The sequence below is a fragment of the Dryobates pubescens genome, chromosome 30, assembly GCF_014839835.1.
Source record: "Dryobates pubescens isolate bDryPub1 chromosome 30, bDryPub1.pri, whole genome shotgun sequence".
Taxonomy (NCBI): domain Eukaryota; kingdom Metazoa; phylum Chordata; class Aves; order Piciformes; family Picidae; genus Dryobates; species Dryobates pubescens.
In genome coordinates, this window is record NC_071641.1 from 4,982,601 (window position 1) to 5,000,563 (window position 17,963).

The window sequence follows — 17,963 nt, forward strand, 5'->3', positions numbered from 1 at the left end:
AGTGTTTAATCCTTCCCTTGACTTACTACTTCTCAGAAACATTTCGTCTACTACACAGCAAGTCTGTTGGTGTTTGGACAACTCATCTTCTCTCCCAGGTGTCATTTATAAGAGGCTTAAAGAAAAGCATTAAATGGGGGGAAAAAAAGATTTGTAGCAGTGTCGTGTAGTCTTCCCTTTTGAGAAACCCACAAATTTTCATCACTTTGCTATGATGTTCTGGGACGACTTGCTCTGGGTCTGAGCCTTCTTTTGTACCAGCAGAAAGTTCTACTCTTGGTTTAATCAGCAGAAGAGAAAATAAAAGAAAATGGAAAATACCTTAATAAAAATCTGCAGGGATTTAAATGGAATGGCCCAACAGAGCGCTGTAACACCCATGCTGTGTCAGAGCCGGGGGGCTGCTGGAGTGCTTCAGCCCAGACTAGAAAGGTGACAGGATGTGACACTGTTGAATTGTTGACAAAGGAAAGGGAAACTCATCGATAGTGAGTAACCAGCCTTTTTTAGTGGGCTTCTATAAAAAATGTCACCCAGTCACTCTGACAAAAGCTATTCAATCATAATCTTCTGGAAGTTAATAAACACTATTTTGGAGGGGCTTGGACTAGATGACCTCTAAAGTTCCCTTCCAACCCAATCCCTTCTATGAAATTTAGCATTTGGAAGTATTAGAAGAGGAGAGGAGAGGGGAGAAGCAGGATTTTATGCCCACTCTTTTCTTTCAGAAGTGGTCAGAAATTTTTAGGTGGTTTGTTGTCTTTTTTCCTAGTGAGCAGAGAGCTGCATAGAGGAATAGCTGAGTAAGGGATACCCTGGAGTAGGTTGAAGATGGATAAAATCAGGGAACTTCAAGGCAAATATCAAGGTTGGTGAAACAATGAGCTTTAGCAGAAACATGCAAGGATTGGATTAAGTGCTGATCTGAAGTCAGGTAACCTTGGGGCAGAAGAATGAGAAATAAACAAGGATGTGTCAAAAAGGATTGTATCTGTAAAGGGAAGAGAAGCAAAGAAGCCAGGCATGGAGCTTGGCAGGTGAAAGCTCAGAGGGCTGAGCAGTGAATCACAGAATTCCAGCATGGGGGGGGAGGGCAGGGTTTGGAAGAGATCTTTGGGGATCATCTAGTCCTGCTAAAGCAGGGTCACCTACAGCAGGTTGCCCAGGATTGCAAAGTCGGCTGGGTTTGGAGTCTCTCCAGAGAAGGAGACTCCACAACCTCTCTGGAGAAGTGTGGCCTGGTGATGAAGCAACGCACGCTCAGAGGCAGTTTCCTGGACACATCAGGAAGAGGAAAACCTCTGTAAACTGAGACTCAGGGCAGTAGGATGCAAGGTGAGCTCATTTGCAGTGGCATAGGTCAAATGTGAATGAAAGGAAGTGTGAGGGCAGAGAGTCGTGGCCATGGCAGGGTGGAAGCTGTGGTGGCCTGTGGTCAGTGAGACCAAGGGGGACCGGCGGGTTGGACCTCTAGATCAGGATGTGGCTAGACAAGGAGAGGGGGGCCTGCCAAGCTGATGATTAAATGCAGAGGTATTTGGAGGCAGAAGGTTATAGTAGACTGTGAAGAAGTTGCTTGAAATTTTGGTGGAAATCCAGGTTACTCCATGTGTCTGCTTATCTCCATTGTCCCTCTAGACTTCTGGAATAGGAGGGCAGCTTTGGGGCATTTGGTTCATGTGGTGTTTAGGTCATAGGCTGGACTTGATGATCTCAGAGGTCTATTCCAGCCTCAATAATTCAGTGCTTCTGTGTACATATGAACTAAGTCATATTAAACACGCAATGTTTTTTCTGCTGGTGTGACTTAAACCCTAATATTTCCTGGCTGAAAATTGATCTGGATCTTTGAGCACATCGGGATGAGGACAGAGGATTTCTGTCATCTTTCAGAAGCTTTTTGTGGCCTCCACAGCAGCAGCTGTACAGAGTGAGCTAAGAAAAGGTTAAAGGCAAGCTATTAATGCCTAGCACAGGATGCCATGCCCTTTTCCTCTGGGAGGAAGAGCTGGAAGTGCTGGAGTAGTGTGATTTATGAGGATCGCGCTCCCTCTCCTGGCTGCTGAAGGAGATTAACAAAAAACCAAAGGAATTTGAGGTGGTGGTAAGTGTAGGAGTTGTGACAACTGACTTTTATCTAACTGGCATGTGACAGCAAGCATGCAGAAAAGAGCAAAAGCTTCAGCTGTGAATTATTATACCTGGACAAGCAGAAAGGTTTTTTTCAAAGGTCTTTTCTGATATGATCAATTCTCTTTAAACTCTTGACCAGTGATATGGATGAGGGGATTGAGGCACCCTCAGAAAGTTTGCAAATGTTACTAAGGTGGGTAGGAGTCTCAATCTGCTGGAGGGTAGGGAGGTTCAAAGAAGGGTCTGGACAGGCTGGATTGATAGGTGAAGATCAGTGGAATGAGGTTTAACAAAATCAAGTTGTGGGTCCTGCACCTGGGTAACAACAACCCCATAACACTCCAGGCTTGAGGAAGAGTGGCTGGAAAGTGCCTGGTGGAAAAAGACCTGGGAGTGTTGATCTGCAGCCAGGTAGAGATGAGCTAGTATGTGCTGAGGTGGCCAAGAAGGCCACCAGCATTTTGGCCTGCATCAGGTATAGTGTGGCCAGTAGGACCACTGTCCAACACAGTGATTGTCCCCTGCTGTACTCAGCACTGGTGAGGCCACACTTTGAATACTGGGTTCAGCTTTGGGCCTCTCACTACCAGGACACTGAGGTGCTGGAGCATGTCCAGAGAAGGGCAACAAAGCTGATGAAGGATCTAGAGCACAAGTCTTCCAAATATGGTTTAGCCTGGAGAAAAGGAGGCTGAGGGAAGACCTCCTGTCTCTCTACAACTCTCTGAAAGGGGGTGGGAGTGAGGTTGGGGTCAGTCTCTTCTCCCAAGTAACAAGTGACAGGACAAGAGGAAATCGCTTCAAGTTTTCTTCCTATGCAACAGGGGAGGCTTAGGTTGTACACGAGGAACAATTTCTTTCCTGAAAAGGCTGTCAAACCCCAGAACAGACTGCCCAGGGCAGTGGTGGAGTCCCCATCCCTGGAGGGATTTAAAAGCCATGTAGATATGGTGCTGAGGAACATGGTTTAGTGGTGACCTGGCCTTGCTGGGTTAGTGGTTGGACTCAATGATTTTAAAACCCTCTTTCAATCAAAATGATTTTGTGATTCTGTAATTTTGATCTTAGCACTTCAGAGCTGTTGGAGTGACTTTTTATATAAGACCCCTTTTTCTTGCTGTCTTGGATAACAAACTGGTATTTGTTTTGTCACCGTGTTTCAGCCCAGCACAAAGACTCTAAGTTCCACCTGTGTCATTGCTGTCACAATTCCTGTCGTTCCTTAGAGCTTTTTGTTGGGTTTTGTTTCCCTTTCCAGCGCTGGTGTGGGTCGCACAGGCACGTTTATTGTTATCGATGCCATCATAGACATGATGCACGAGGAACAGAAGGTTGATGTCTTTGAGTTTGTCTCAAGAATCCGAAACCAGCGTCCACAGATGGTTCAGACTGACGTAAGTGGGCTTTAATTGCCTGAAATTACTACTCTTCACAGTAAAGAAGAATATGCTTCTGGTTTCTGTGTTCTCAGGGCTGCAGTACCTCTGTTGTGAGGACAGCCTGAGAGATTTGGGGCTGTTCAGCCTAGTGAAGAGAAGGCTTCATGAAGACCCAGTATATTAAGGAGTCTACACAAAAGCTGTAGAGGGACTTTTTACAAAGGCCCAGAGTGACAGGATGAACTGCAATGGCTCCAGTCTGGAAGAAGCTTGATTTAGATTAGACATTAGGAAGAAATTCTTCCCTGTGAGTGTGGTGAGGCACTGGAGCAGGTTGCCTAGAGAAGCTGTGGATGCTCCAACCCTGGAAGTGTTCAAAGCCAGGTTGGAAGAGGTCTTGAACAACCTGGAGTGGTTGAAGATGTCCATGCTCATAGCAGGGAGGTTGAAACTAGATGATACCTTAAGATCCCTTCCAACCCAAACCATTCTATGATTTTCACTCTATGATATCCTGTTGTCGCACACCTAGATAATTGGGTAAATGAACAAATTCCAGTAGAAGGATGGGCTTGGGAATGAAGATATAGGTGTGTTAGTGTTGTGAAGACCAGCATAACACACATTACTTTTAGATATTATGCCCAAGTTTCCTCATGCACACCAGATTGGAATTTTAGAGAAGGTGAGTGAAGAACTCTGGTTTAGCTTATCATAGACCAAATGATAGAGGTAAAGGTTTCAGATCTGATACTTTCACTTCTGTGCTTTGCAGTACACTTACCTGGCTGTTTTTTCTCTTGGTTCCAGATGCAATACTCCTTCATTTATCAAGCCTTACTTGAATACTACCTCTATGGTGACACAGAGCTTGATGTGTCATCCTTAGAAAAACATCTACAAACATCACACAACACGGCACCAAACCTCGTCAAAATAGGGCTAGAAGAAGAATTTAAGGTAAGTATGAAAGTGCTTTGCCATTGGGCTTTCAGGGTGGAAGTATTTGAGTAAAAAAGATACTTTAAAAGCAGAATAAATGTATCCTTAAAAAGGAAAAGTCCAACAAAAGGGATGTGCTGAGAATGGGGCCCTGCTTAACATCATCATCTGCAAGGGCTCAGTCAAAGCTACATCGTTTCACAGACCTTTTCCTATGTGGTTTCTGTTGTTTACACAAGAAAAAAATGGAATTGTTCTTTTAGTGTGGTACTGGATGCCAGATCAGATAATTCTGGATGAGGGAGCTGGATTGTGTGCGCCTAATTTGCATCACAATTGGGTTGTTACATCAAGGAGGACCGAGGGCAGAGAGAATTGCAGAGAATTTAGGCATCCTGTGCTCAATATCCAGACCTGTAAAGAAGGAGGTGTTAAAAAAACAAAAGGCATTTCTGTTTAGTGGAGAAACCCCAAATGCAGAGAGCAGCTGCACTGGCTGTTTGTGGTCATTGTTTAGAACAGACTGTCCTGAAGAAATAGTTAGGACTTTTCTGTGAATTTTGCTATGCTGAAGTATTTATTCTATATGTAGAATATATTATAAATAAGTCTGAAGCTTTAAATGGCAGGTAGGTGTTAGCTGGAGTCCTCTCTTTCCTCAGTTTAGCAAAGGTGTTGTCTTGCTGGAACACGTTCAGAGAAGGGCAACAAAGCTGGGGAGGGGTCTGGAGCACTGCCCTATGAGGAGAGGTTGAGGGAGCTGGGGTTGTTTAGCCTGGAGGAGGCTCAGAGGAGACCTTATTGCTCTCTACAGCTACCTGAAGGGAGGTTGTAGCCAGGAGGGGGCTGGTCCTTTCTCCCAGGCAACCAGCACCAGAACAGGAGGACACAGTCTCAAGCTGTGCCGGGGAGGTTCGGGCTGGATGTTAGGAAGAAGTTCTTCACAGACAGTGATTTGCTATTGGGATGTGCTGCCCAGGGAGGTGGTGGAGACACCATCACTGGAGGTATTTAGGAGGAGACTGGATGGGGTACTTGGTGTCATGGTTTAGTTGATTAGATAGTGTTGGATGATAGGGTGGACACGATGATCTTGAAGGTCTCTTCCAACATGGATTATTCTATTCTAATCAGGAATGGGGAACTGGAAAAACAAAATGATGTAGAACTAAGTCTGATGATGCAGCAACAAGCTCAAAATGAAAAAATATTGGTCTGCCTATGGGAGGGAAGCAAATGAAACCTAAACATAAACTTTTGTGCTGTCAGGGTGCTGGAGCCCTGTAGCAGGCTGCGAAGAGAGGTTGTGGAGTCTGCTTCTCTGGAAAGATTCCCAACTCACCTGGACATTGTGATCCTGGGCAATCTACTGTGGGTGGCCCTACTTTAGCAGGGGGATTGGACTGGATGATCTCCAGAGGTCTCTTCCAACCCACACCATGTCTGGATTCTATGAAAATAAGTTGACTGATTGCCTGTTTTATTTGTATAATAAATATGCATTACTGAGATCGGCAGTCTGGTGACCTTAATCGGAGTTAAAGTTCTATCTATGTGTGGGTAGGGAAAAGAGATACAAAGGGAGAAAGGCCTTTTACAAGGTCACCCAGTCTTTTGTGCTTCAGGGGATAGAATTCCACCATTCACATCTTTCACAAAGCATAGTTCTTTGATGGTACTGTTTTATGTAGTTACCTACTTTGCCTCACATCCTAGTTTTTATGGTATGACGACTGTAGGGCACTTTAGATGTGCTAGTGTTAGATGGAAGCAGCTACCATTATGGGGCTCTGTCAGAACATCAATTATTCTACTTTTTTTCCAGAATGACTACATTGGTTTTTGCTATCCACTGTGCCAACAAGGCTGCATTACAGGGCAGAGAGCAGTGTTGGTATCAGAATCCTCTGAGTACAGGTGATGAAGAGCAAGAACCCCTTCTGTTCGAGGGACCTCTCATCTCATGTGTGTGTTTTATTACAGAAGTTAACAAACGTTCGGATAATGAAAGAGAACATGAGAACTGGCAACCTTCCAGCAAACATGAAGAAAGCTCGAGTCATCCAGATCATCCCCTGTAAGAGAACAACTTCTGAGCTAGAGGAACAAGTGCTATAAATACCCAACTATCTTAAGGCTGTCTGGAGTGCACACAGTCTCTCTCTCTATGTATCTGTAGATATATAGATGCATATGCTGACAGCAAGACAGCTCTGCTGAGATAAATCAAGAGCAGAGATCCTACCTGGCTCTGGAACCTGGAAATCTGCAAATTCCTAAGGAGAAAAAGTTCTAACTTCTCTGTCTGTAAAATTCAAATTATTTTAAAACCTGTGAGGTTTGGGTTTGGGTTTGCTTCATTTTTAGCTAGAACACTTTTTTTGTGGGGGGTGTTTCCTTTAGCCATCCCGTTGAGTTTTGTTGTCCTCTCTTCATTCTGTCTGCTCTGAAGCTTCTAGAAGACTTATTGAAACAAACAGCATTATCATCTCCTTAGAGAGAGTAATGCCCTTACATAGTGTCTCTAGTTTAATGTGGGTTTTACTTTATCAGTGTAAAATGAATTATGATCAGGTTGCCCAGGGAGGATGCCCCCTCTCTGAAGGTGTTCAGGGACAGGTTGGACAGGGTCTTGAGCAACCTGACCTAGTGGAAGATGTTCCTGCCCATGGCAGGGGTGGTTGGAACTGGATGATCTTTAAGGTCCCTTCCAACCCACACCATTCTATGATTCTATGATTTTTCAGGGCTGAATTAAATAATTCAACCATTTAATTTACTAAACCAAAACATTTTCTGTAGGATTATTTGGATGCTCTGGAGCAGCACTGAACAGCTACATCTGAAAATTAAAGTTTTGGCCCTTTGCTGCCTATATCCTGTGTGAATGGAGAAGCAAATGCAGAACAAGCCAGCACCCTCCTCCACACAGCTTACTAAATACTGACAGGATCTTTGAGACACTCATTGGCTGTCAGATAAAAGATTTTGTTGGTTTTGTTGCATTTGTTCTTTCACAATGGCACAGTCAACATAGTTAGCAAAAGTAAAAGCTCTTCTGGGCCCCTCAATTTAAGAAGGCCATTGAGACACTTGAACGTGTCCAGAGGGCAACAAGGCTGGGGAGAGGCCTTGAGCACAGCCCTGTGAGGAGAGGCTCAGGGAGCTGGGATTGTTTAGCCTGGAGAAGAGGAGGCTCAGGGGAGAGCTTATTGCTCTCTACAACTACCTGAAGGGTGGCTGTAGCCAGGAGGGGGTTGGTCCCTTCTCCCAGGCAGCCAGCACCAGAATGAGAGTCTCAAGCTGCACCAGGGGGAGTTTAGGCTGGAGGCGAGGAGAAAGTTTTTCCCAGAGAGAGTTGTTAGCCATTGGAACGTGCTGCCCAGGGAGGTAGTGGAATCAGTATCCCTGGAGGAGTTCAAGAAACATGGGGACATGGTACTCTGGGCCATGGTTTAATGGCCACAGGTCACTGGTTGGACTCCCTGATCTTAGAGGTCTTTTCCAACTGAACCATTCTATAATTGTGTGATTCTTATCTATTTTTTTTCCAGATGATTTTAACAGAGTGATTCTGTCAATGAAAAGAGGGCAAGAGTATACAGACTACATCAATGCCTCCTTCATAGATGTATGTATGAAAAGTGGTTTTTTGTCTTGAAATCCCAAGTCAGATATTTTGATGTCACTGACCTGTCTTTTTTTAGAGACACAATCAGCTTGGCTTATGAAGAATGTGAGCTTTGGTGTTTGGGTTTAGCTTAGGAGAGTTTCCAAAAGAAAGGAAAAGAAAAGTCCATATGTCCATATAAAGTGTCTCAAGTTTAATGTAGATTTTTACTGTATCAGGGTAAAATGAATGTGGATGCCCCCTCCCTGGAGGTGGGCAAGGTTAGACAAGGCCTTGAGCAATATGGTCTAGCAGAAGGTGGTGGGGAGATTGGAACTAGATGATCTTTAAGTTCCATTCCAACCCAAACCATTCTATGATTCTGACCTTCTTTCCAGCTTCCTGTAAGAACCTGAGCAACACTGTGTCATGTTTTTATTTAAAAATGAGAATTAATTATATCCCTAAGCAGTGAAACGCTGTTGAGGAGTGTGGATACTGCAGCTGTGAAGATCACATCAGGATGTAACTACAACTGTGGCTCCAAAATTGAGTTAAATGCTAATTCTTTAGTAAAGCTAATTAATAGCTGCAGTGGTTATAGTCTCATGATGAATCCTTCCAGTTGTCTTTTACTGCAGAATTTCATCCCTTCAGCCATAAGATATGAAACCCAGGGTTGTGACTTTTTGGGGGGGGATATTTCCTGCATTTCTGGCAACAAGCAAGGACTGAGTGGGCTCAGTGACCCCAGGCTTGCAGCAGCCATCACAGTGACACAAAGCAAATTTCAGGGGAAGCAGCAGTTTAAGTAGGGCTCTCCTCTCTGACCATCATCAGCTGTTCCTCATCACTTGTACTCGGGTGTCATGCTGTAAGCTGGTGGTGGTCTCTCTCCACAGGGCTATCGCCAGAAGGACTACTTCATTGCCACCCAGGGCCCGCTCCCACACACGGTGGAGGATTTCTGGCGGATGGTGTGGGAGTGGAAGTGCCACACCATTGTTATGCTCACAGAAGTTCAGGAGAGGGAGCAGGTATGTGTCCCACAGCAAAGCAGATGCTGTTAACACCTGTAGCAAATGAGGATGACCAAATATTTTTCTGCCTACAAATCACAGAATCATTTTGGTTGGAAAACACCTTTAAGGTCGTTGAGTCCAGCATTGCCAGGTCACCACTAAACCGTGTCACTCAGGTCACACCAGCTTTTAAATCCCTCCATGGGATTCCACCCATGTCCTGGGCAGCCTGTTCCAGTGTTTGACAGCCCCTTTGGGGAAGAAATTTTTCCTAATACCCAACCTAAACCTCCCCTGGTGCAACCTGAGGCTATTTCCTCTTGTCCTGTCACCAACCTTGCAGAGAGTCAGGAGGTCTCCCCTCAGCCTTCTTTTTTCCAGACTAAACAACTCAGTTCCCTCAGCCACTCCTCACAAGATGTTCTCTTCTCCACACTGAACAGTCCAGATTCTTTCAGCCTGTATTCACAGGAGAGGTGCTCCAGTGTTCTCATCATCTTGGTGGCCCTGCTCTGGACCTGCTCCAGCAGGTCCATGTCTCCCCAGTGCTAGGGGCCCCAGAGCCGGACATATAATTGCTACTTAGTTGCTGGCTGGAGTTAAAGCACAAGACAGGACAATGTAAATAACCAGAAATCACTTCAAGGAATGTTTCGAAATCTGTCTCAATTTTGCAGGAGAAATGCTGCCAGTACTGGCCATCAGAGGGCTCTGTGACTCATGGAGAGATAACGGTGGAAATCAAGAGTGACAGCCTGCTAGATGCTATAAGTGTCAGGGACTTCCTCGTTACATACAATCCGGTAATGTGTGTAGATTATAGGATGCAATTTTGGTTTGGGGGTTTGGTGGGGTTTTTTTTTTTGTTGCTTGGCTTGTGGTTTTTGTTTCCATTTGAAGGCATTTACCAATATGATTATGTGACTTAAATGCTGGATTTTCTATCTGAAATAAATGTTACTAATCAGCATCCAACACTGCGTCAGTGAAGGGGGAGTTTATATTAAATGTTTTTGCTTAAAGGCCCATGGAAATTCGAGTCAGTAAACCATGTTGGTGATCATAATTGGGTGTAGGTTTCAGGCTGTTTTCTTGTATTTTTCCAGTGAAAACAATTCTCTGTTTCTAACTAAAGATCTCTAAGATCATTAAGTCCAACCATTCTCTAAGTCTACCAAGGCTGGTGCTAAACCCTGTCCCTCAGCACCACGTCTCTGCCTCTTTTAAACACCTACAGGGATTGGGGATTCAACCACCTCCCTGGGCAGCCTGTTCCAGTCTTTGAGAACCCTTTCAGTGAAGAAGTTTCTTCTACTGTGCAACCTAAACCTCCCCTGGTACAACCTGAGGCCGTTTCCTCTTGCCCTATGACTTGTTACTAGGGAGAAGAGACCAACCCCCACCTCACTTCAGCCTTCTTTCAGGGAGTTGTATGGGGCCAGAGGGTGCCCCCTCAGATTCCTTTTCTCCAGGCTGAACAACTCCAGTTCCCTCAGGTGCTCCTCACAAGCCCTGTTCTCCAGACCCTTCATCAGCTTCATTGCCCTTCTTTGGGCATACTCCAGCACCTTGGTGTCCTACTCACAGTGAGGCCCAAAACTGAACTAAATATTCAAGGTGAAGTCTCTCTTGTGCTGAGTACATGGGGACAATCACCTCTCCAGTCCTGCTGGCCATACTACTGCTGATCCAAGCCAGGATGCTGGTGGCCTTCTTGGCCACCTGGACACATGCTGGCTCATCTTCAGCTGGTTGTTGACTGGCATCTCTGGGTCCTTTTCCACTGGGCAGTTTCTAGCTGCTCTGCTCCAAGCCTGGAGTGTTCAGGGCACTTGTTGAATCTCATCCCATTGGCCTCAGCTTGTTGATCCAGCCTGTCCAGATGTCTTCAAGTGTTTTCTTAGTACTACCCAGATGAAACACCTGTGTAAACAAAAAGGAAAATGATAGGAGTAAATTATCAGCATGTAGTAGACAGGGAGCTTAGGAACAGAACTACCAGGTCTGTGTGACCAGTATGTTGTGAATGAGTTGTAAACAGACCCTCTCCACCATAATGTTGCAAAATTAATGCTACAAATGTTTAAGTTAAGAAGAATGTTTCCATTTTGAGGTAACAACTGGGTCAGTCTGGTGTCTTTCTGCCCACAGGGCAACCAGGAGAAGCAAAGCAGGCTTGTTCGGCAGTTCCATTTCCATGGGTGGCCAGAGATTGGGATTCCTGCGGAAGGAAAAGGGATGATCGACCTGATTGCAGCAGTTCAGAAGCAGCAGCAGCAAACAGGCAACCACCCAATTACAGTGCACTGCAGGTAAGAGCTGCTGGTTCTTCCCACCACTGCCTAAGGAACCATCTGGCTGGTTTTCCAGTCTGGCAGCCTTTACAGCAGTTTTTCATTGTGAGAGAGTAGATGGCATCCTTTAGAAAGTAAATCATAGAATCATTGATTTGTTAGGGTTGAAAGGATCATCTAGTTCCAACCCCCCGCTACCATGGACAGGGACACCTCACACTAGATCAGGTTGCTCAGAGCCTCATCTAGCCTGGCCTTAAAATCCTCCAGGGATGAGGCTTCCACCGCCTTCCTGGGCAACCTGTTTCAGTGTCTCACCACCCTCATGGTGAAGAATTTCTTCCTAACATCCAATCTCAATCTACCCATTTCTATTTTTGCTCCATTCCCCTTAGTCCTATAATTACCTGACACCCTCCCTCCTCCCCTCTACACTTAAAATGAGTAGAAGTTGTTTAATAATTATATTTGTCTCTTGTCTATCACTCTCAGTTCTCTTTTGCCCTGCTGTATGCCAAGCAGTTGTGTCTGTATTGCAGTGCTGGCGCTGGAAGAACAGGTACCTTCATAGCACTCAGCAACATTCTGGAGCGGGTGAAGGCTGAAGGGCTCTTAGATGTATTTCAAGCTGTGAAGAGCTTAAGACTGCAAAGGCCACATATGGTGCAAACACTGGTATGATATTTAACAGTCTCTGGGTGTCTGCGTGTTTGTAAATAGTCTGTGGGAGGAGAACAAAAGGAGCTTATTGCAGGTGGACATAAATTATGTATGCAGGTGCTGTGTGGACAAGGTATTATCAGAAATCTCTGGTTTTGCAGACTTTTGTTTTTTTTTTAAATGGCATTTCTAAATATACAGCTTGGCCAAACATTCTGTGTCTTTTGACTTGGAGGTGAGAAAACATAGGAAGTAAACGCATCATAAGCTCAATTGTTCTTTCTTACCTTAAAATGTCTGGGCTTAAATTTGGTTTGGAGTCTGCTGTGGAAAGGGAGAAAGGTCTTTGACTTCTTTAAAGTCATCTACAATATACAAACCTTAGTCCAGACACTTGTCCTTATTGAATAGGCATAACATTTATTTTTCTGAGGCTTAGTTTTCTGAAAAATATATCAAAATACATATATATACACACATATATACATATGTAATTGTGCCAGGGGATATTTAGATGACCTATTGCCATGGGTTAGTTGTTTAGGTGGTGTTGGATTGGTTGATGGGTTGGACGTGATGATCTTGAAGGTCTCTTCCAACCTGGTCTATTCTATGTATTCTATTAGGAAAAAATTCTTTCCTGAAAGAGTGGTCAGGCACTCCCCACTCTTTAGCTCTTGCCGAGTGTTGAGAACATTGCCTCTGGGTCTGCTCTTCTCTAGGCAAAACAGCCCCAGGTCTCTCAGGCTTTCCTCCTCACAGAGTTGCTCCAGTCCCCTCAGCATCCTTGTAGCCTCTACTGGACTTTCTCCAGTAGTTCCTTGTCCCACTTAAAGTGGGGATCCCAGAACAGGACCTGGTACTCCAGATGTGGCCTCACTAGGACAGAGTAGAGAAGGAACAGAACCTCCTTCAACTTGCTGGCCACACTTTCCCAGGCAGAGGAAGCTGCATAATTTGAGACGACAGATCTAAGAATCAATTTAGTTCAAGAACTATCACACAAAAAGCTGAAAGGAGTAATTTTAACTGAGGCAAAAGAGTCAGCCTGTATTTCACAGGAGTGAGGAACCATTGCTGATGATTTTTTAAAATTAATCATGGAAGGGTTTATGTTGGGAGGGACCTTAAAGATCATCTAGTTCCAACTCATTGCCATGGGCAGGGATACCTTCTACTAAGTCTAAGTTTTTCAGGCTCCATCCAACTTGGCTTTCAAGACTTCCAGGGTTGGAGCCTCCACAACTGCTCTGGGCAACCTGTTCCAGTGTGTCACCACCCTCACAGGGAAAGAACTTTTTTCCTAATGTCTAATCTAAATACTGGAAGTTAGATCAGACCAACCCTCAGCTACTGGTCATTAGAACGCAGCTCTAGGATTTTCTTAACTGCAATTTTTCTGACGCAACCCAAACACATTTTGAAACCTTTTTATTGCTTTCCAGGAACAGTATGAATTCTGCTACAGAGTGGTACAAGATTTCATCGACATATTTTCAGATTATGCTAATTTCAAATGAAACCCTTCCCCCCTGCCTTATTTTTTAAGTTGTCTGTATAAAGAGTTGTATATTCTGTTAATTTATTCCACAGCAGTTGGATTGTTGACTTTTCCTGTAAATAGGACCTTGTGTTTGCTCTGAGAAGTTGCATTTTGCTGTATAAAGTTATTTCTTTAAATATAAATATCTTCTAAAGTATAATGTTCATAGAGAGTGTATCACTATGAGATGGTTTAGAGATCTTTATTCTAAAGAACAGTAAATTTAACTCTGGAGGGCTTATTTGTTTGCATTTTTCTCCTTATAAATATTTATCAATAATATTATCACCCAGTTCTTGGAAACTTTACCCAGGTGATTTACACATCATACTGAAAAACTGTGGTACATATGTTCAAACTAAGGATGTTTTGGCCATAAACTTTTCTTCACTATGAAAATAGATCTTTATTTGGGGGCGTATTCTGACAAGCTGCTCGTGCTTGGGATTTATTTCGCAGATAGTCTTGTTGAAGACAAAGAGGCTGAGTGACGTGTTGATAATGAGAAAGGTGTCAGAATATGGCCCTTCCTGTGCAATAATATACAGTCCAACTCAGAAATGCAACTGCTTTTAAAGGCTTTTTTTTTTTTTTTGCTGGCAGTTCTGAGTCTTGCTGTCAATAAGACACAATGAGTATAAATACAGACAGGAATGTTTGATTTAATATAGCTTTCAAAGCCCGTTTATCTTGCCCTTTCCTAACTACTGCACCAGCTTAAATCAATTTAAGACAGACAATAAGGGGGGGGGGGGGGGAGTTTACAGCTATTCTGAGAGTATTTTGCATATCAGAAGAGTATATTTTGCAGCACCTCAACTTGTCTACTTTGAAGAGGCTTTATAGGCATTGTCAGAAATGGGTTTAAAGCTTCTTTATATACAACTCCATAATTTCCCACTTCTTTGAGGTGAGTGAGATGAACTTTCAGTGTTTGATTTGACTTGACAGAATAACCAATAATGGCTAAAATTTTGGATAAGCATTTTACTAACAGTGTAACATTGTGTTGTAACAAAAACCTGCTCTGAGTTCTTACCCTCCCATATATATTATCAAAAAAAAAAAGGAGGTTTCCTTTATCTGAAAGAGGTGTATGATGGTGTACATAGATATATTTTTAATGAAAGCACTGCTGATAATATAATTGGTGAAATAAAGTTGAAGAGTCTTTATCACAGCCCTGACCAGGATGTGCTTGGGGCTTAGAACATCCAAAAAATCACAGGGCAGCTGAATGTTGACTAATTCAGTGTATCTTTTCCACTCTTTAAAACACAAAGATGAATTGATGAGCACAAAGTCTGCCGCTCTTGTCCTTTAATTACCTAGCTAATATGCAATAGCTCTGTCTTGGCCAGTTGGTTGGGGTTCTTTGTCCAATGCAAACATAAAAGCCTTATTTAAAATAAGCAACTTCCACTGATCATTTTTCATTGTTGTTCTTGCACTATTTTCTCCCATGCTCGTTCTTCATCCTGATAAACAGCATTTTGCTCTGGAACAACACAAGGGGAGGGGAAGGTGTTTGCGCCTCTCCTTTCCCTTCCACCTCAACAGAAAAGGTGCTGTGTAGGTATTTCTAAGCACACTGCTCTGGACACTGCCATTGACTGCTGCTTGTCTTCCCATCAGTTCACTTCTGTATTTTCTTGTACAGCAAATGACGCACTTCAAAAAGATTGTTTGAAGACTAAAGCTTTGTTGTGAGTTGCTCTGAGAAGACATGCTCAAGGTGTTGAGTAACAAGAAGGAATGCCAAGTTTACGTGACTACTGCATGCTGAAATTTCATCAAGCCTTCAAAAGCCATCAAATAAATTAAGTATGGAAACCAAATCAGTGAGGTTTTCAGTATGATCATTTGTAGCACAGGCAGACTCAGAGAGGTTAAACAATAAGGGAAAAGGATGCAAAGAAATTTCCAAAGCACCACATTTTATGGTTCCATCAGATCCCAATGTCAGGATCTTTAACCTAGAGTGGAAAAATAATTTGTCTGTTGAGTTCCTTACATAAAAGAATGGATTAAGACTTGCCTGATGAAGGAAACCTCCTCAGCACAATATTACTGGGGACCCACAGGCCCCCAACAGCAGTGGGAGCTGCAGTACAATTCCAATTGCCCATGGGGTTTACTACAAGGGATCAGAATGTTCTGCAGGGCATGGGCAGCTCTCTGGTCACAGCAGATAAGAGGAAAGCTGAAACATCAGATATTCTGGAGGGCATGGGCAGCTCTCTGTAGTTAGAGCAAGCAGTAGGAAGCTGAATCATCAAATACTACATGGGTACTCAGTAGTTGCTAATTATATTGAGGCATTTAGGAGGAACCAGAAATACCTGTAATATAATCCAGAAGTCACAGATAATAGCTACAGAATGACTTTTTTTATCATTTGAAGAGCTTGCTTTCCAGTTCTTGTGTTTAGTCGACAAACTGCTTTTTGCAGCAGCCTCCTAAGTGGGGTGCTGTATCTTGGTATAGACATATATGAATTTTCTTCAAGGTTTTCCTTTGTTGCATGGAATTACTTTCAGATGCCAAATAATGGATCAGAAGTTGGACATTCTGATCTGCCTGTAGTTTTGGTCACTGTGTGACTTGACTGTGTTCACTGTTGGGATCAGTTCCAGTTCACCTCAGCATTTAAGCATTCACTTGACGACATCTCTGTCCCACAAAACACCGAAGTTCCATAGGTTCCGAGTCCTGAAGCCACCCCCTTAAGTGCTTTGCTGAATTGGGCCTTAATGCAAAATGCAAACTGTAATTACTGTGGTTTTTAGGGTCTTTTTATGTATCAGTTTTCTAGACTTTTACAAGGAGCCTGACTGCCTGCATTCAAGCCTTTGGAAATGTTTTCCTTTTCCCTGAGCGCCATTTTTTTAATGTAAAGCTCTTGAAACTCTTCTATATAGCCAAACTGTATTTAATTTGTCAAACCTTTCAAATACACATCTGTATTATACAGCCACAATGATGATTATTTTCTTTTCTTGCATTTATAATTTGGTCTCGTTGCGTTTCTAATGCCGGTGAATGTTGCTGAATTCTTTGTATATGCAAATTGCAAGATGTAATACATTCTGATGCAAGAACAAAGCCTCCTTTTTAGTCTCAAACTGTATGGCTTGCTGTAAATCTTTTCATTTCAACCCTGTGCTGTGTGCTCATTTCAGTACTTTAAAGGAGTCGAAATCCATTATCTAGGTAAGTAATTTTTCAGCTCTGACCTGCAGCCCTTTGGATGGAATATTTGGATTCATGTCACAACTGAAGCATATAACTTGCTTATAAATTCAGGATAGCAATTGAAAAGCCAGCTCGTCCCAAACTATATCCCTCAACCCCAGCATGCTGGGGCTGGGAAGCGACCTCTAGAGATCAAGTCCAACCACCCTGATAAAGCAGGATCACCTATAGCAGCTTGCCCAGGATCACAATGGCCAGGTGGGTTTGGAATCTCTGCAGAGATGCAGACTTCACAACACCTCTGAGCAGCCTGCTCCAAGGCTTGGTTACACACCAAATAAGTTTTTCTTCATGTTTAGGCAGAACATCATAGGTTCCAGTTTGTGTCCATTGCTCCTTGTTCTGTCACTGGGCACCACTGAGAAGAGTCTGGCCTCAACCTCTTGCAGCAAACCCTTTAGCTCTTGCTGAGCACTAATTGAGGTCCCTTCTCAGGCTGCACCAGGTATCTCAGCCTTTCCTCCTCACAGATAAACTTCAATCCCTTCAGCATCTTTGTAGCCTCTGCTGGACTCCAGTATTTTTCTGTCTGTTCTGAACTGGGGAGCCTAGAACTGGACCCACATGTGGCCTCACAAGGACATAGTAGACTTGGGGGAGAGCCTCCAGTTTGTGCCTGTTGCCCCTTGTCCTGTCACTGCTCACCCCTGAAAAGAATCTGGCCCCATCCTCTTGACCCTTTAGCTATTGCTGTTGCACTGATACATGAAAATGGTGATGTTTATAGAAACTCAGGAAACCTTTCATTTTAAGCTGCTTGTGCAAATGATTTAATGGGTTATTTAAATATAAACTAGGCAAGATCAAGGCTGTATTTGTTCTGTATGGGGTGTATATGTCAAGTGTAAGCTGTGCTTCCTTCAATGCAGAAATTAGTGGATCTGAGAATGTTTCAGGCAGTTAAACTTCACTGTGAAGGTTCTTCATCTCAGGTATTTAAGGATTATCTTGCAATTTAGATGGCTTAACAAGAGCTTTCTTCTTAATGACTTTTATATATTTTCTGTGCTACTTTGCACCAAGTAGGAGAATTAGTAAATTATTAATCAAGTTGAGACTCTGGCAAGGAAATTATTTTCACAAAGGATTTTTTTTTTTGTCTTTCACCAGTTTTCCACTGCATTA

The 17,963-nt window shown here is 43.4% G+C and overlaps 1 protein-coding gene across 2 annotated transcripts in view; it reads left to right on the top strand.

The window, feature by feature from the left end:
* Positions 1-16,803, top strand: part of PTPRE (protein tyrosine phosphatase receptor type E) — a 117,981-nt gene extending 101,178 nt beyond the window's left edge. For both annotated transcript variants that reach the window (XM_054174667.1, XM_054174666.1), the window contains exons 12-20: positions 3,392-3,527; positions 4,323-4,472; positions 6,438-6,531; positions 8,009-8,085; positions 8,967-9,101; positions 9,764-9,889; positions 11,238-11,398; positions 11,920-12,055; positions 13,486-16,803. In XM_054174667.1, the coding sequence (XP_054030642.1) occupies positions 3,392-3,527; positions 4,323-4,472; positions 6,438-6,531; positions 8,009-8,085; positions 8,967-9,101; positions 9,764-9,889; positions 11,238-11,398; positions 11,920-12,055; positions 13,486-13,560 (1,090 nt within the window). In that variant the 3' untranslated portion in view covers positions 13,561-16,803. The remainder of the gene's footprint in view (positions 1-3,391; positions 3,528-4,322; positions 4,473-6,437; positions 6,532-8,008; positions 8,086-8,966; positions 9,102-9,763; positions 9,890-11,237; positions 11,399-11,919; positions 12,056-13,485) is intronic.
* Positions 16,804-17,963: the final 1,160 nt, after the last annotated feature.